Source organism: Monomorium pharaonis, chromosome 3, assembly GCF_013373865.1.
Source record: "Monomorium pharaonis isolate MP-MQ-018 chromosome 3, ASM1337386v2, whole genome shotgun sequence".
NCBI lineage: Eukaryota > Metazoa > Arthropoda > Insecta > Hymenoptera > Formicidae > Monomorium > Monomorium pharaonis.
Window position 1 is genome coordinate 14,631,182 of NC_050469.1, and position 12,941 is coordinate 14,644,122.

Here is a 12,941-nt window from a genome sequence, read left to right on the forward strand (position 1 = left end):
TGTCGCAATTATACATACAATTATTCAAGTTTTTGAATCTCCAGTAAATCGCGATGTTATATAAAAAAAAGATTACATAAGAAAGACGCGTAGAAATTTATTATGTATATATAATCACGATATGCGTAAAAAAATTTCGTTCCAGCGGTGCAACGCTTTCCATTTTTCGTATTATTGTATCCAAATTTGATACACAAGGATAATACGATATGCAAATACGCAACAGACATCTATACCTGCCTTAATATTTTACGAGGGATGATCGGAAACAAATTTGCCATGTATGACTCTGACATAGATCCGAAGGCCACGTAGAGCCTTGACCTCAATTATAGACTCCAAAAAGAAACTTCACTCGTCTTATAACACTGCCTCTCTCCTTTTCCATCTGTACTCTTTTCCTAAAAAAAGATAATTTGCCATATATCTGTATAGTTAATTTTCTGTATAAATATAGTATAGAACAAAAAGTCGAATGAACTTTTCCATCGAAGATATCTTTGTGCGCGCGAGAGAGTCGATGTGCGTTTCGTCTCCCTGCCAGCTGGTAGGTTCTTTGTTCGCGCGCTCGTTGAGCAACAAGCGAGCAAGGAAGCGGAGCGCGAGCACGGGAAACCTGTCAATGCCATCGGGTTGACGCACGTAAGCGTGGTGGGTCCTCATGCGGCGCGGCATTCAGCAGCGTCGCCCCGCGCCCCTCGCTTCGCTCCCCCTCGCGTATGTAGTAATCGCGGGCGAGTTTAACGCAGCCGATCCCGTCCTGGTATTACACCGGCGCCGCCGGTCTCCAAAGAGCCGAAAGAAAGGGAAAGTCCGCCGTAGACCGGCCGCGAACTTTAGCGCTCTCAGTCCACGGAAAGCGAGCGTGCGTCCGCTCGCGTCGCGCGCGTGCCATCTCGTAGTCCGTGCTGGCGAGTGAGAGAAGCATTTAGACTCGTAGAAAGAAAAAAAGAACGGAGTTTCGAAAAAAACCAAGTGCGTGCGTGCGTGCGTGCGTGCGTGCGTGCGTGCGCGTATGCCGGTCTCGCGAGCTTCGAAATCGCATTGGCGCGTGTCCGCCCTCATCGCTGACGCTCCTCGTCCCGGATGCACGTCTCGCGAGAGGATAAGGGCGCAGGGATTCGCGCGCGGTCTCGCCTGATGCGATGCGGTCTGCCGCGACGCGGAGCTTGGAGGCTGTCGGGATAGCGGAAGGTAGGGTGGAGGATGCAATCGCCTCCTGTTGCAGCACGCGTAATCGCTGACCGAGTTGCCGGTCAGAAACCCCCGTGTTGAATAAACTCCTCGAGTTAAGTAAAATTAAGTTTTGGCGATTAGTGACCGAGTGAATCGTTCAGATTCCTCTCTAAACGCGCTTCGATCGATCTGTTTCGTTTCGCACGGGAAAATATATTGGTCCCAATCTTGGCTGAATACATTCTCACGATAGACTCGCCAGGAGTAAGAGGCGACTTGACGTAATCGCTTTGCGCTCGGTGTATCAACGTGTTTCTTACGACGTGTCTGACAAAATTGTCTGACACAATATTTATAAACGTGGTTCTTCGCACAAAGAAATTTGTGACCGTTGCGAATGTTTTATCGTTCTTTTTTATTGTATTAATTCAAACGATCAAATAATAGATAATAGATAATCAATAAGTTTAACCACGTGCACAAGGCGTTATCTTTCTTTTCACTGAACTGTTCATTGGAAAGAAACGTTACGGGATGATTGAAATATACGTACGGGTACTTGCCGAAACCTTAATAGATGATCCAATTTGAGAGGATATACAGCGCGTTTACGTAATTTCACAATTAACCACTAGTATAAAAACGCAAACCCCTTATCTTGTTACGCTTGATCATTGACATTACATCGCGCACTTAGATTGCGTTATACGATGACGTCGCGTTGAACGCTAGTATTATATAGCTCTTATGCAATTGTGAAAATTTCACTTTTCTCGATGCAGTATGTCTGGCGCATGCGAGCGACTATGCTTCTTGCATTATTACGTGTACGTTGCAGAGATTGTAATAATTTTTCGCATCAAACATTTTCTCATTCTTCTCTCCTTTTTCTTTCTCTCTCTCTCTTTCTCTCTCTTTCTCCCCCTCCTTTCTCTTTCTCTCTCTTATTCACATATTTAATATAATTCTATTCTCGGTAATTTTGCATTGCTTCACGAGCTTGCCCAACATTCCTGCTACGAGATAAATCTAGTATCTTGAGTACAAGGACAGCCACGTAGTTTCGACAGAACCAGTAAGAAAAAGAGATTGGCGAATTCTAAGGAAAGAGGAAAGCGCACCTCTCTCATGAATTAGTGCGATAGCGTTAAACTTATTGTGCGCCCATTACTTTTTCTGTAAGATTTTCATCAACATTGTCAATTTATTTATATGATTTTGTTCTTTTTTTTAATAAAAAAAAAACCGCTTGAAGATAAGTATATAGACGAAAGAACAATACCGATTTCAATATATTAGTGTGTTTTCTTACTGGTTGCTGTTTGAAAAAAAATTTAGGACGAGTCAATTTGTGCAACTATTTTTAATGTTTTGTCGAAACATGAGTTTAGCAGCATTATGCAATTATTATGAATAACCTGCGAAATTGTTGCATAATTAGAAGCTGAAGTAGCGCACACTTGTGGATTGACGTAACAATTGGGACGTCATTTTCTGCTATGTTTGATTAAATAACTCTACAACGTTACTAATGCGTATGCTAACGTATATTTCCATTTGCTTTACAAATATACAGTTGACATATTTTAAATTAAGGTTGAGCGGTTATGCGTAAAATATAAATGTATGCAATGTAAATTATGATCTTTTGTAATCTATTGATTGTTGTTTCGTATCATCTACGTAATCAACGTAAACAATAAATTAATGGGTCATAAAAAGATTTCATCAGGAATAATAAAAATTACATTGCAATTCTTATTTTTAATATTATATATTTTAATTATATTAATATTAAAATTGAATATATATTACCAACTTTATAATTTAATTACTTTTTTGTATTGTGTAATAATTTCAAGGTTATAATAATTAACATCTCTTGTATTGTCTACATGAAAAATATTCGTGTAAATGTGACGCATAAATAACCTGTGTAGATGTAATTTTGTAATTTACAATTCTGATTGAAATAATTACAGTTTCAGTACAAAAACATTTCAACATCAATTATGTAATTATTAATTATACGTTTACATTCGAATTATCATGTGCAGATGAAAGATAACGTTTCCAAATGTTAAACTATGCTTTTTTTCATATCAAGATCTTTAAAACCCTAAAGTCGTCCTTCGCGATGAGATTAATACATTATAGATGAGAGGACTTGGAGTACTTGAAAAAATTGTTCTCTGCTTTCAGTGCACCCCTCGGAATGTACCGACGATGAAAGACCGAGCATGATCGGGGAGTGCTTCACCTTCGTGAAACCGGATAGCTCACGGAACACTCACGAGTGCCTCGCTCCCACTCGTGTTTTTATTCTCGTGTGCCCGACCTCTTGACCGGCGGAGGATCATAATGCTAGAGCCAGTTCTGGGAACGTTGTCGATCTGGTGGCTGGTGGTATACGCCAACATTTTGCTCCTGCTGTCGCCTTTGGTGTTGCTGATGATCGTCTTCCTCCCGAATTTCCCGATCCTGCTGCTGCGGCGAATCTGTTACATACCGATCGAGTCGATCTGACCAAGATTAAATCGTCGATCGATTTATCGGTCGGCGACTTATCGGATGATCTTATGTCACTTTAGGTGTGTGCAGATCGCGAACACGTGGCTGATAAGTCTCGACGCGCAATCGAAAGCAGTTTATATCTGTAACGTGTATTTATAGTAACATTGCGTGCTACTCGAGAATAATCAAAATGAATGTTCAAGCAATCGCGAAACTTTCGTCAGTTTCGAGTTTGAGGTTTCAGTTGCTCACGTAATCTTAAATTAAGTATTTATGCGCTGTAGATTGTTACGATTCATGACAATGCGTTTATACTCTTACCTTCTCCTCCTCCCTCCTCCCCCTCTACCTCCCTACCCTCCACATTATGATATCGCGAGTGTGAATTGAGCTGAAAAGCTTGGCTTTGCTATCGCAATTATTAGATATATTGACATAAATATCGTGAAACGTGTATACCAAACGTTCGTCGAACAAAGAATAATGCGAGGCTTATCACGAGAGACTCACGTGCTCGCGCTTCCACGCGTATACACGCTGATGCCCAAGTGAGTTTACTTAGCAAGCTGTACGTAATGAATTCCAACGAGACGCTCTTCTTGTTCCACTTGTTGTGCCGTACGCGAGAGCGGATTGGAATTTTGAATGTTACGGCGCGATTTACATAAAAATCTTTTTAAGCTTCCTCATCAACCGTTTTCTCATTCGTTTTTTGCATACTTGTGCGTTAGTAATTCGTTGCGTACGTTAGTAATCGCAACAGCAATCGCGTAACGGGATGCGTCAAAACGAGAGAAATCAGAATTGTGGAATTTTATAAATTCTGAATGCGCACGCATATATATATATATATATATATATATATATATACGCATATGTATCTGCTCGAAAGTTTTGTAGGAGAAACTCATTTTTATCCAAATACTATATAATTCGTTAAAGGAAGGTCACCAATACTGTCGTATCATTTTGTTTTTTAATATTGTTTTAAACAAAAGCTAAAACAAAAGTTTAAAAACGTAAATGTAAATTGGAAAATGTCTTTTATCAGATATGATGTAGCAATTTTTATAATACTATATTTTGCAATAATTGTTTTTGCAACAAAAGAACAAGAATAAATTCAAGTCGTTGTCTTCCGAGTCACTTGAGTAATTTGTAGAAAATATTTACAATTTAATGTACATAAGGGTTTCTAAAAGTCTTTCACTTCAATATATATACATACATACATATATATACATATATACATATATACAGAGTTGAGTAGTAACTAATTAAAAAGTTGAAAGTTATTAACAAAGTTAAAAAGTTAATAATTTTTAATTTAATTTAGTTTTAAATAATTTAATTTTTAACTTTAACTAGTTATTTTTGAAACGTATAAACTTTAACTTATTAACTTTTTTCCTAAATTAAAAATTTTATTTGGGCAAAGGAAAAAATTATAAAATAAAAATTTATTCCTGTATAAAAAACAATATTTTTTGTTATTCCATATAATTAATATTATAATTTAATTTAAAAATAAAATATTAAATATATTTGATAATCAATACTGTAATTATGTTGGTAATCTGACTTAAACAAATTATACGGCGTTTTAATTAAATATAAATAAAGCTTCTCAAAATTAACTTTTACTTTAACGTGAGTTAAATTAATCTTAACGTAACTTTAACTGAGTTTTAATTTATGTAACTTTTAACTTAACTGAATTAATTTTATAATTTATTAATTTTAATTTAGTTAAAAAAATATGTTAACTTACCCAATCCTGTATATATATATTGTATATATATGTATATGTATATACATATATTGAGTGAAAGACTTTTAGATATGTAATATGTAAAGGTTATATTTGTTTTTAGTAGATTTTATATAAAAAAAGCCATGAATATATGAAGTATATAGATATTTATTTTTTTTAATTATCTAAATAAATTATGATTTTTGGCAATGTTAACTCGGTACACTGTTTAATTTCTCCCAAAAAATAAGAGGATACCTCTTTACTTAAAAGGCCTAGCTACGTCAATATTCCCAACCTTCTTCTAAATAATAATGGCGCTTGAATAATTATTGTAAACAGCATTGTAGAAAATTAAGCGGCGATATTAACATAACATTATTACAATAAATTGACACCACCAGTGCTGTGCGAAAAGAGACACAATTAGTGTGTGCATTTTTAAACATTAACCTTCTGTCGCATACATTTCCGTCTGTGTCGTTTTCAAGGACAAGTATACAAGCGATTATCATAAAGGTCCGTAATTAGAAGGCAAATTGAGAAAACCCAAGGTGAACTACTTTGTGCGATGGTCGAAATCGATACATTATTATCAAGTTATTTATGAACTTTGTAACTGGCAGCGCGCTGGAGAGGTCGAACGATTAGTACGTGCTACTTTGTTTTCTGATTGAATTTCTCACAGGTAACAATTTGAGACAATAAAACTCAGTATTTGTAATTAGGTTAGTAATGATTGACAATGGCACACGTTGAAATATAGAATTCTGATGTTTTTTACTCATCTGTAAACTAATTCGTAAATATTACGCTTACACTAGCGAGTTGACAAAGAATCTCGAGAATTTTTGACATTTAAAATACAAATAAGAATTCTATCACGTCTTTTACACACATGATATGTTGTAGTGGGAGAATCTAGACAGAATCTGGATGAAACATCTGGAATAAGGACATTAGTTAGTCGTTTGACACGAGATGTAATACTTAAATCACACTAGCGATTGACGATTGTGTTCGCGTTTGCGTCTACGATTGTCTCTTGATCAATTAGAAGGCCACTGCTAACGATTATGATTAGCGATTCTTATTTAGCCGTCCGTCTATTTGTCAAGAGATAATCGTAGACGCAAACGCGAACGCAATCGCTAGTGTGATTCGGGCATAAGATGTAGCGTATTGGTGCAATCTGTGCGTTAAATCGTCCGGACGTATACGCGATCGAAAAGCGCAGCTTGCCCGCCGACCCGCGTGTCCTCCCAGAAATCGTTCGTGGCGCCTGCACTCGATCGCATCGGTGAAGGAGACGTATCGCAAACGGCTGTCCTTCTACAATTTTACCGGTTGATATAAGCTGGTCCGAAGTTGGACATTATAGTAGCGATCGGAGAGTACTTTCGCCGAGAGTCGCCCGTAGTGGGGGAGGCAGGACTTGAACCCTGGAACCCCATGGGCCATATATACTACGGGCCAATGCAGCGCTCTTGCTACTTGTGGTGTCAGTTTCTCGCGGATTCCCCGTCGTACAGGAAACGCATAGGAGAGAGAAGCTGATAAGCGCGAAGGTGAGTAGACGAAGCGTGTAATCCGCGCCGCTCCGCTCAGCCATAGCCCCGAAGACGAGCCGATTCGACAAGGTGGACGTGACCGTGGAGACTAGGAAGTGATACGTGCAAATGACACCGTGAAGCCGCGAATGCTGATGAGATGATTCACTGGTGCAATGCCATGCGTCCCCTGCGATCTCGCTGACGGACTCCTATCAACCGACAGGCTTTGGTCGTACCTTTCGACCCTTTCTGCCTGACATCTATTTTCTGTTGATCGTACGTGCTGATTCTCGGTCTGTATTATTGGTTTAGTATATATGCCTTGAATATTATAAAACACAAATTTGCACGAATGTACATAAAACAATTTTTTCGTAATTAAAGTAAAAAGAAACCGAAGGATTGGATCTTCTTTAATTTTTGTTTCATCCACACACAATAACCTTTGATATTTTTCATTAAAAATAATCTTCTCATCTGCATAATCGGCAGTAAATGTGCGATGCAGCGACGCGATATAGCATCGCTTGGCTCCGCCCGTTTGTGGCTTTGTAACCCGTTTGGCTTCGCCAGCTCCGTATACTCCTCTGAGATAGCTTGAACTTCAAACACGATAGGAATTCAAATGCGATAATTTAATCTCGAGTACACGCCTATGAGCACGGCCGGAGTAACATTCCGTGCACGTTTCTTTCGGATTATTTGTATGCGGCGTTTTGCGTGCTCACACGCGAGGTAACTTGCGCCACTGGTGCCGGTTACTTTTCAGAAACAATAATGGTGTCAGCTACTCCCGTAGAAACACTCCCATCCCATTCTCGGCACTATTCTCCATTTCGCATATTTTCAATTATTTGAATTTCGATTATCAGGAAGAATAATATAATTAAATTAAATTACAGATATCCCTCTACTAGTGACTTACGAATTTTCAGACTTATTACGTCCGGCATTCTATTAATTAAAGGTAAACTCGTTGACGAAGCACTCGTTAAGCACAACGATCCATAATATCTATATTAAATATTAATTTTATAACTCTATAAATATTATATTAACAAAAAATTATAATCTTTAAAAAAAAGTTTGTTTTATCATTTCCTAAATGGAGATCTATAATTGTTTTTAATCAATAAAATAACGTTTTATTTATATGAAATATACATGTTATTCGACTTACAATCAATTCGATTCATGACCAAAGTTTCGAAACTTAACTTTATAAGTAGAGAGATATCAGTGTAATAATCGTGTAAAATATATATAGTTGTCATAGAATTCTTTTGCAGCTATTTTTTTATATTAAATTGACATCCTTATTACGAATTTAGTGCTGATATTAAAATAAAATAAAAAAATACTAGAACTAATGGGAATATTAATTTCTTCTTCCAGATGAAGCTGCTGATCTTGTGCGTGTTAACTACCGTTGCGTTTGCCGCGCCGGGTCTCCTCAAGGTGCCAAGGGTGTACAACGCCGTGATAACGAGCAATCAGAATCTGTCGCCGTCGCGAGCGTTCCCCGTGATACAACCGGTCCTCCATCGAACCGCCATCGGTTACGTGCCGCCGTTCTATTACACGCAGGTAGCGCCTCACTTTGTCGGGCCGGAAGTGGTGCATTATCCGCTGCTCGCCGCGGATGGTAAGGCGGCCGGCAGCAACCAAGCGCAGGCCTCCTCCTCGACGTCGCGTCTGCCCGAGTCGACGAGCTTTGGTGTCGCGAAGGAGGACGAGGACGCAACCACCGCCGATCGTACGAAGGAGAACGGCGATACGAAGAACTCCGAGAAGAAAAAGGACCCGGTGCCATTGACCTTCTATCCGAATTACCATTCTCTCTACTACCATCCGTACATTTACACGTATAACGGCTTCAATCCGCATCTCGCGCCCGGCACTTACTACGTCGATTACCAACCGTACGAGTCCCTGGAACCAATCCCGGCTACCACGCCGAGGAACGCCGACTCCGGCCATCTGTTACCGAGCTTCCACGACGAGAAGGAAATCCACACGACGGACGACAGAGAAAAAATACCGGATGTACCACCGCCACCTCTTCCGACCTCCGGACCGAAAAGATCTTGAGCTCTTACAAGGTGGAAGTGTTTTGAATTGAATTTCGTGATAAGTAGACGAGGAGGGAAGCTTCATGAATCTCTTTTGTAAAGGTTGCAAGCGCGGATAGGTACGTCGATAAAATATCGTCAAAATTTTTCGCTCCTGTTTCCTTCCCTTATTTCTCTAATTTGTTTTTCTTTTCAAGAAGGTGAAGGCCTTCATTACAAACATTGAAGAATAATCAATGGCTCGCTGAAGCGTTTGGCACAGCTGTGCAATCAATTGGCATTTAGTACATTAGTCACGCCATTATATTGAACTTTGACTGCAACTGCTTGAGTACCGTATATAATTCCCAATATACGTGACGATGCAGATGTTCGATAAAGTTGAAGAGTTCTATCTATTGATGCTATATTCTAATATTAAACCAGAAGAGCAGGGTTCTGATTATTTTTGTAATTTGTGTCTTTTATAGAGAGAATTTTGAATTCTTTGTGATGCATTTTACGTATACGTTAGTTTGTTTTGTACCTCGAGATTAATTGCTTAATATTAAGTTAAACTAAACGAACGATACCACAATATATTTATAAAAACATTACTTCTTTATATTAAAGATTTTCTATACGTACACGTGACGTAGTGTTACTCGACTTATTTTTTACATATGCTCCTTATATCTCTCTTCCTTAATTAGTCTACGTTATCGCAAGTCTGACCAGTTTTGTTGACGCCCCAGACTTTTATTATATAGGAAAATCCTTCGTTCTCGTAACCCTGTAGCCTGAGCTTCGCATACTCGTGGCCACGTCCCCCGGAATCCAACCTAACTGTCGCTCTGGTCTCGTTGTAACGTAACGCCTCCACGCAGGTGATGCAGACCGGACCCTGAATAATCACCTCGAACAACGCGTCAAGGTTCGAGGGACCAGTTAATCCGAGAAGTAAATTGTGCTGATACACAATCTTCCCCTCGCATCTTCCCCATCGTAGGTTGCCTCTGACGTTGTCCTAGAAAATCAAATCCTCAATCAATATATACCATTACAATATATTACACAATAAGCTGACGCAATATGTAGTATATATATTAAGGAACAGTACTGAGATCGAAACGTTAGAAATTCGTACGAAAGTGACATTAGGTTTATTAACGCACGTTATCTGTTGAATTGTGATTGCAATCCTCGTCGTCCAGCCCCGTCTCACGGGTGGAATTTTTTGCGTGCTTGAGTCGCGTTTTCGGAGCTAAAGTGCCAGATAAGGACAAATTCGTGCATGGCGTGGGCGTGACGAAATAGTCCAACGCGTTTCTTTCGATGTTACCGCTGCTTCTCGTCTGAGACAAATCCGCGTCGGATTTGAAACCGAGGCCGTTTTCCAGAGCGACGTTTCGCCGACTGTCCAGTTCGATCGGCACCTTGTTGTACCGTGATTCATTGCTGTATATTGGATCGATCCTTGCGGATGAATGACGAAAAGTCGCACTGTCCCTCGCCGCTGACTCCTTACTAGGGTATACACGTCCGAGATTGAACAGAGTGGCGTTGTTCGTCGTCAAACGATTCTGCGACACGTCGTTGTGTTCCAATCTCGGAATAGCGCTCGTTCGATTAGCATATCGCGCGTTTATCTCACGCTGCCTAGCGTAATATCTTTCCATGACAGCTTTTCGCTGAGCGTAATAATCACTGTCGTTTCTAATCGGTCTACTTGCTTCACCCAAAGATTTTGCAAGATCCCTTTTATCTTTGTCGCTTAAATGTTTCGGACGATCCCATGTATTGTAGTCAGTTCTGTATAGTGGAATTCTTGTGAGATTTCCTTTATTCTCGGGTTTCAACACTTTATTTGTTTCGCTTGAATGTTTGGAAAGATCTCTTTTACTCCTGTCAATTTTATATAACGGAACTCTTGTTAAATTTGCTTTATTCTTGGTTTCCAATACTTTGCTTATTTCGCTTGAATGCTCGGAAAGGTCTCTTTTACTCTTCTCAATTCTGTATAATGGAACTCTTGTTAGATTTACATTATTTTTGTTTTCCGATACTTTTCTTTCTTCGCTTGAATGTTTAGAAATATCCCTTTTACTCTTGTCAATTCTGTATAATGGAACTCTTGTTAGATTTCCTTTATTCTTGTTTTCCGATATTTTATTTGCTTCGCTTGAATATTTAGAAGTATCTCTTTTACTCTTATCAATTCTGTATAATGGAACTCTCGTTAGATTTACATTATTTTTGTTTTCCGATATTTTTCTTTCTTCGCTTGAATGTTTAGAAATATCCCTTTTACTCTTGTCAATTCTGTATAATGGAACTCTTGTTATATTTGCATTATTTTTGTTTTCCGATACTTTTCTTTCTTCGCTTGAATGTTTAGAAATATCCCTTTTACTCTTGTCAATTCTGTATAATGGAACTCTCGTTAGATTTACATTATTTTTGTTTTCCGATATTTTTCTTTCTTCGCTTGAATGTTTAGAAATATCCCTTTTACTCTTGTCAATTCTGTATAATGGAACTCTCGTTAGATTTCCTTTATTCTTGTTTTCCGATATTTTATTTGCTTCGCTTGAATATTTAGAAGTATCCCTTTTACTCTTATCAATTCTGTATAATGGAACTCTTGTTATATTTGCATTATTTTTGTTTTCCGATACTTTTCTTTCTTCGCTTGAATGTTTAGAAATGTCCCTTTTACTCTTGTCAATTTTGTATAATGGAACTTTCGTTAGATTTCCTTTATTCTTGTTTTCCGATATTTTATTTGCTTCGCTTGAATATTTAGAAGTATCTCTTTTACTCTTGTCAATTCTGTATAATGGAACTCTCGTTAGATTTCCTTTATTCTTGTTTTCCGATACTTCACTTGCTTTGCTTGAATGTTTTGAAAGATCTCTTTTATTCCTGTCAACTCTATATAGTGGAACTCTCGTGAGATTTTCTTTCTTTTCATTTCCCGATACTTCACTCGCTTCGCTTAAATGTTTTGAAAAATCCCTTGTATTATTAATTCTGTATAGCGGAACTCTTATAAGATTTTCTTTATTCTCGTTTTTTGATACTTTACTCACATCGCCGTCGCGATCAAGCACTGTATGATCGCTCGCATGCGAAGAACGTGTTTCCGAAAATGCAGATGCTCTTTTGTATTTGTTTGCGTGTCCCGTATTCTTTCTCAATACGAAATGCTCGTATTTCTCCGGGTGCACGACGTAACGTAACGATTCCTCGTCCGAGAGAAAATTGTCTTCGTCAGATATCGCTTCGTTAATATCGAGGTGAAATTTATCGTGAGCATTTCTGCAATTGCCGCTGGTGCAACCGCCCGACACGCTGCGAGTAAGACTATCATCGTTGTATTTGTGCATCACTTTTATGATCACCGGTCCGATTCTGGACTGTTGATACGGAGTTTTCATCGTAGTCCTCTTTCGTGGTTTTCGTAACTTCACAGTTTCCGAGAATGATACGCTCACAAAAAGAACGAGTGCCGCGATCGCCCATAACGTCCCATTGCGAACAATCATTTTCGCGACGTCGATGTAGACGAGCGCGCTCCAAGGAAAACGATGTACTGATGGATTCGAACACTTCTCATCATCTTTGACCCTATTTTATCTCGGATTCTCGGGGTAAGTAACCTCGACACTTTTTTTTTTCAACAACGATCGATTTATTGACGCTAAGTTGCTCCGCCGCTATCCTATATTTTTTCTGTGCGTCGGCGATATCAAATCAGTCGAATTCTGTCGAGTTAATAAATAGCTGTTCCGATAATATGCGCGATGAAAAATTGACAAATGCCTGTTAATAAATTTACAAATCACTTTAACCAGCTCTCACAGGGTGCGATTCGAAATGGGGAAAAGATAA

General features: G+C 38.7%; 2 protein-coding genes across 7 annotated transcripts; one reads left to right on the plus strand and one right to left on the minus strand.

Annotated features, from left to right (window-relative positions):
* The first annotated feature begins 394 nt into the window (after positions 1-394).
* Positions 395-9,694, plus strand: LOC105840917. 6 transcript variants are annotated; one of them, XR_001139414.2, is made up of 4 exons: positions 395-1,194; positions 3,379-3,582; positions 8,392-9,187; positions 9,266-9,694. XR_001139414.2 is itself a non-coding variant. In XM_012688002.2 (3 exons), the coding sequence occupies exon 3, from the start codon at positions 8,392-8,394 to the stop codon at positions 9,085-9,087; it is 696 nt and encodes a 231-aa protein (XP_012543456.1). In that variant the 5' UTR covers positions 395-1,194; positions 3,379-3,767; the 3' UTR covers positions 9,088-9,694. The 6 variants fall into 6 exon arrangements, 4 of the variants coding, with proteins under 4 accessions (XP_012543456.1, XP_012543455.1, XP_028045506.1 ...); XR_001139415.2 differs by having other exon boundaries at positions 9,269-9,694; XM_012688002.2 differs by having other exon boundaries at positions 3,379-3,767; positions 8,392-9,694.
* Positions 9,650-12,663, minus strand: LOC105840916 (homeobox protein 2). Its single transcript, XM_036283663.1, has 2 exons — positions 10,223-12,663; positions 9,650-10,074 (listed from the first exon to the last, which is right to left on the minus strand). The coding sequence occupies exons 1-2, from the start codon at positions 12,593-12,595 to the stop codon at positions 9,757-9,759; spliced, it is 2,691 nt and encodes an 896-aa protein (XP_036139556.1). The 5' UTR covers positions 12,596-12,663; the 3' UTR covers positions 9,650-9,756.
* Positions 12,664-12,941: the final 278 nt, after the last annotated feature.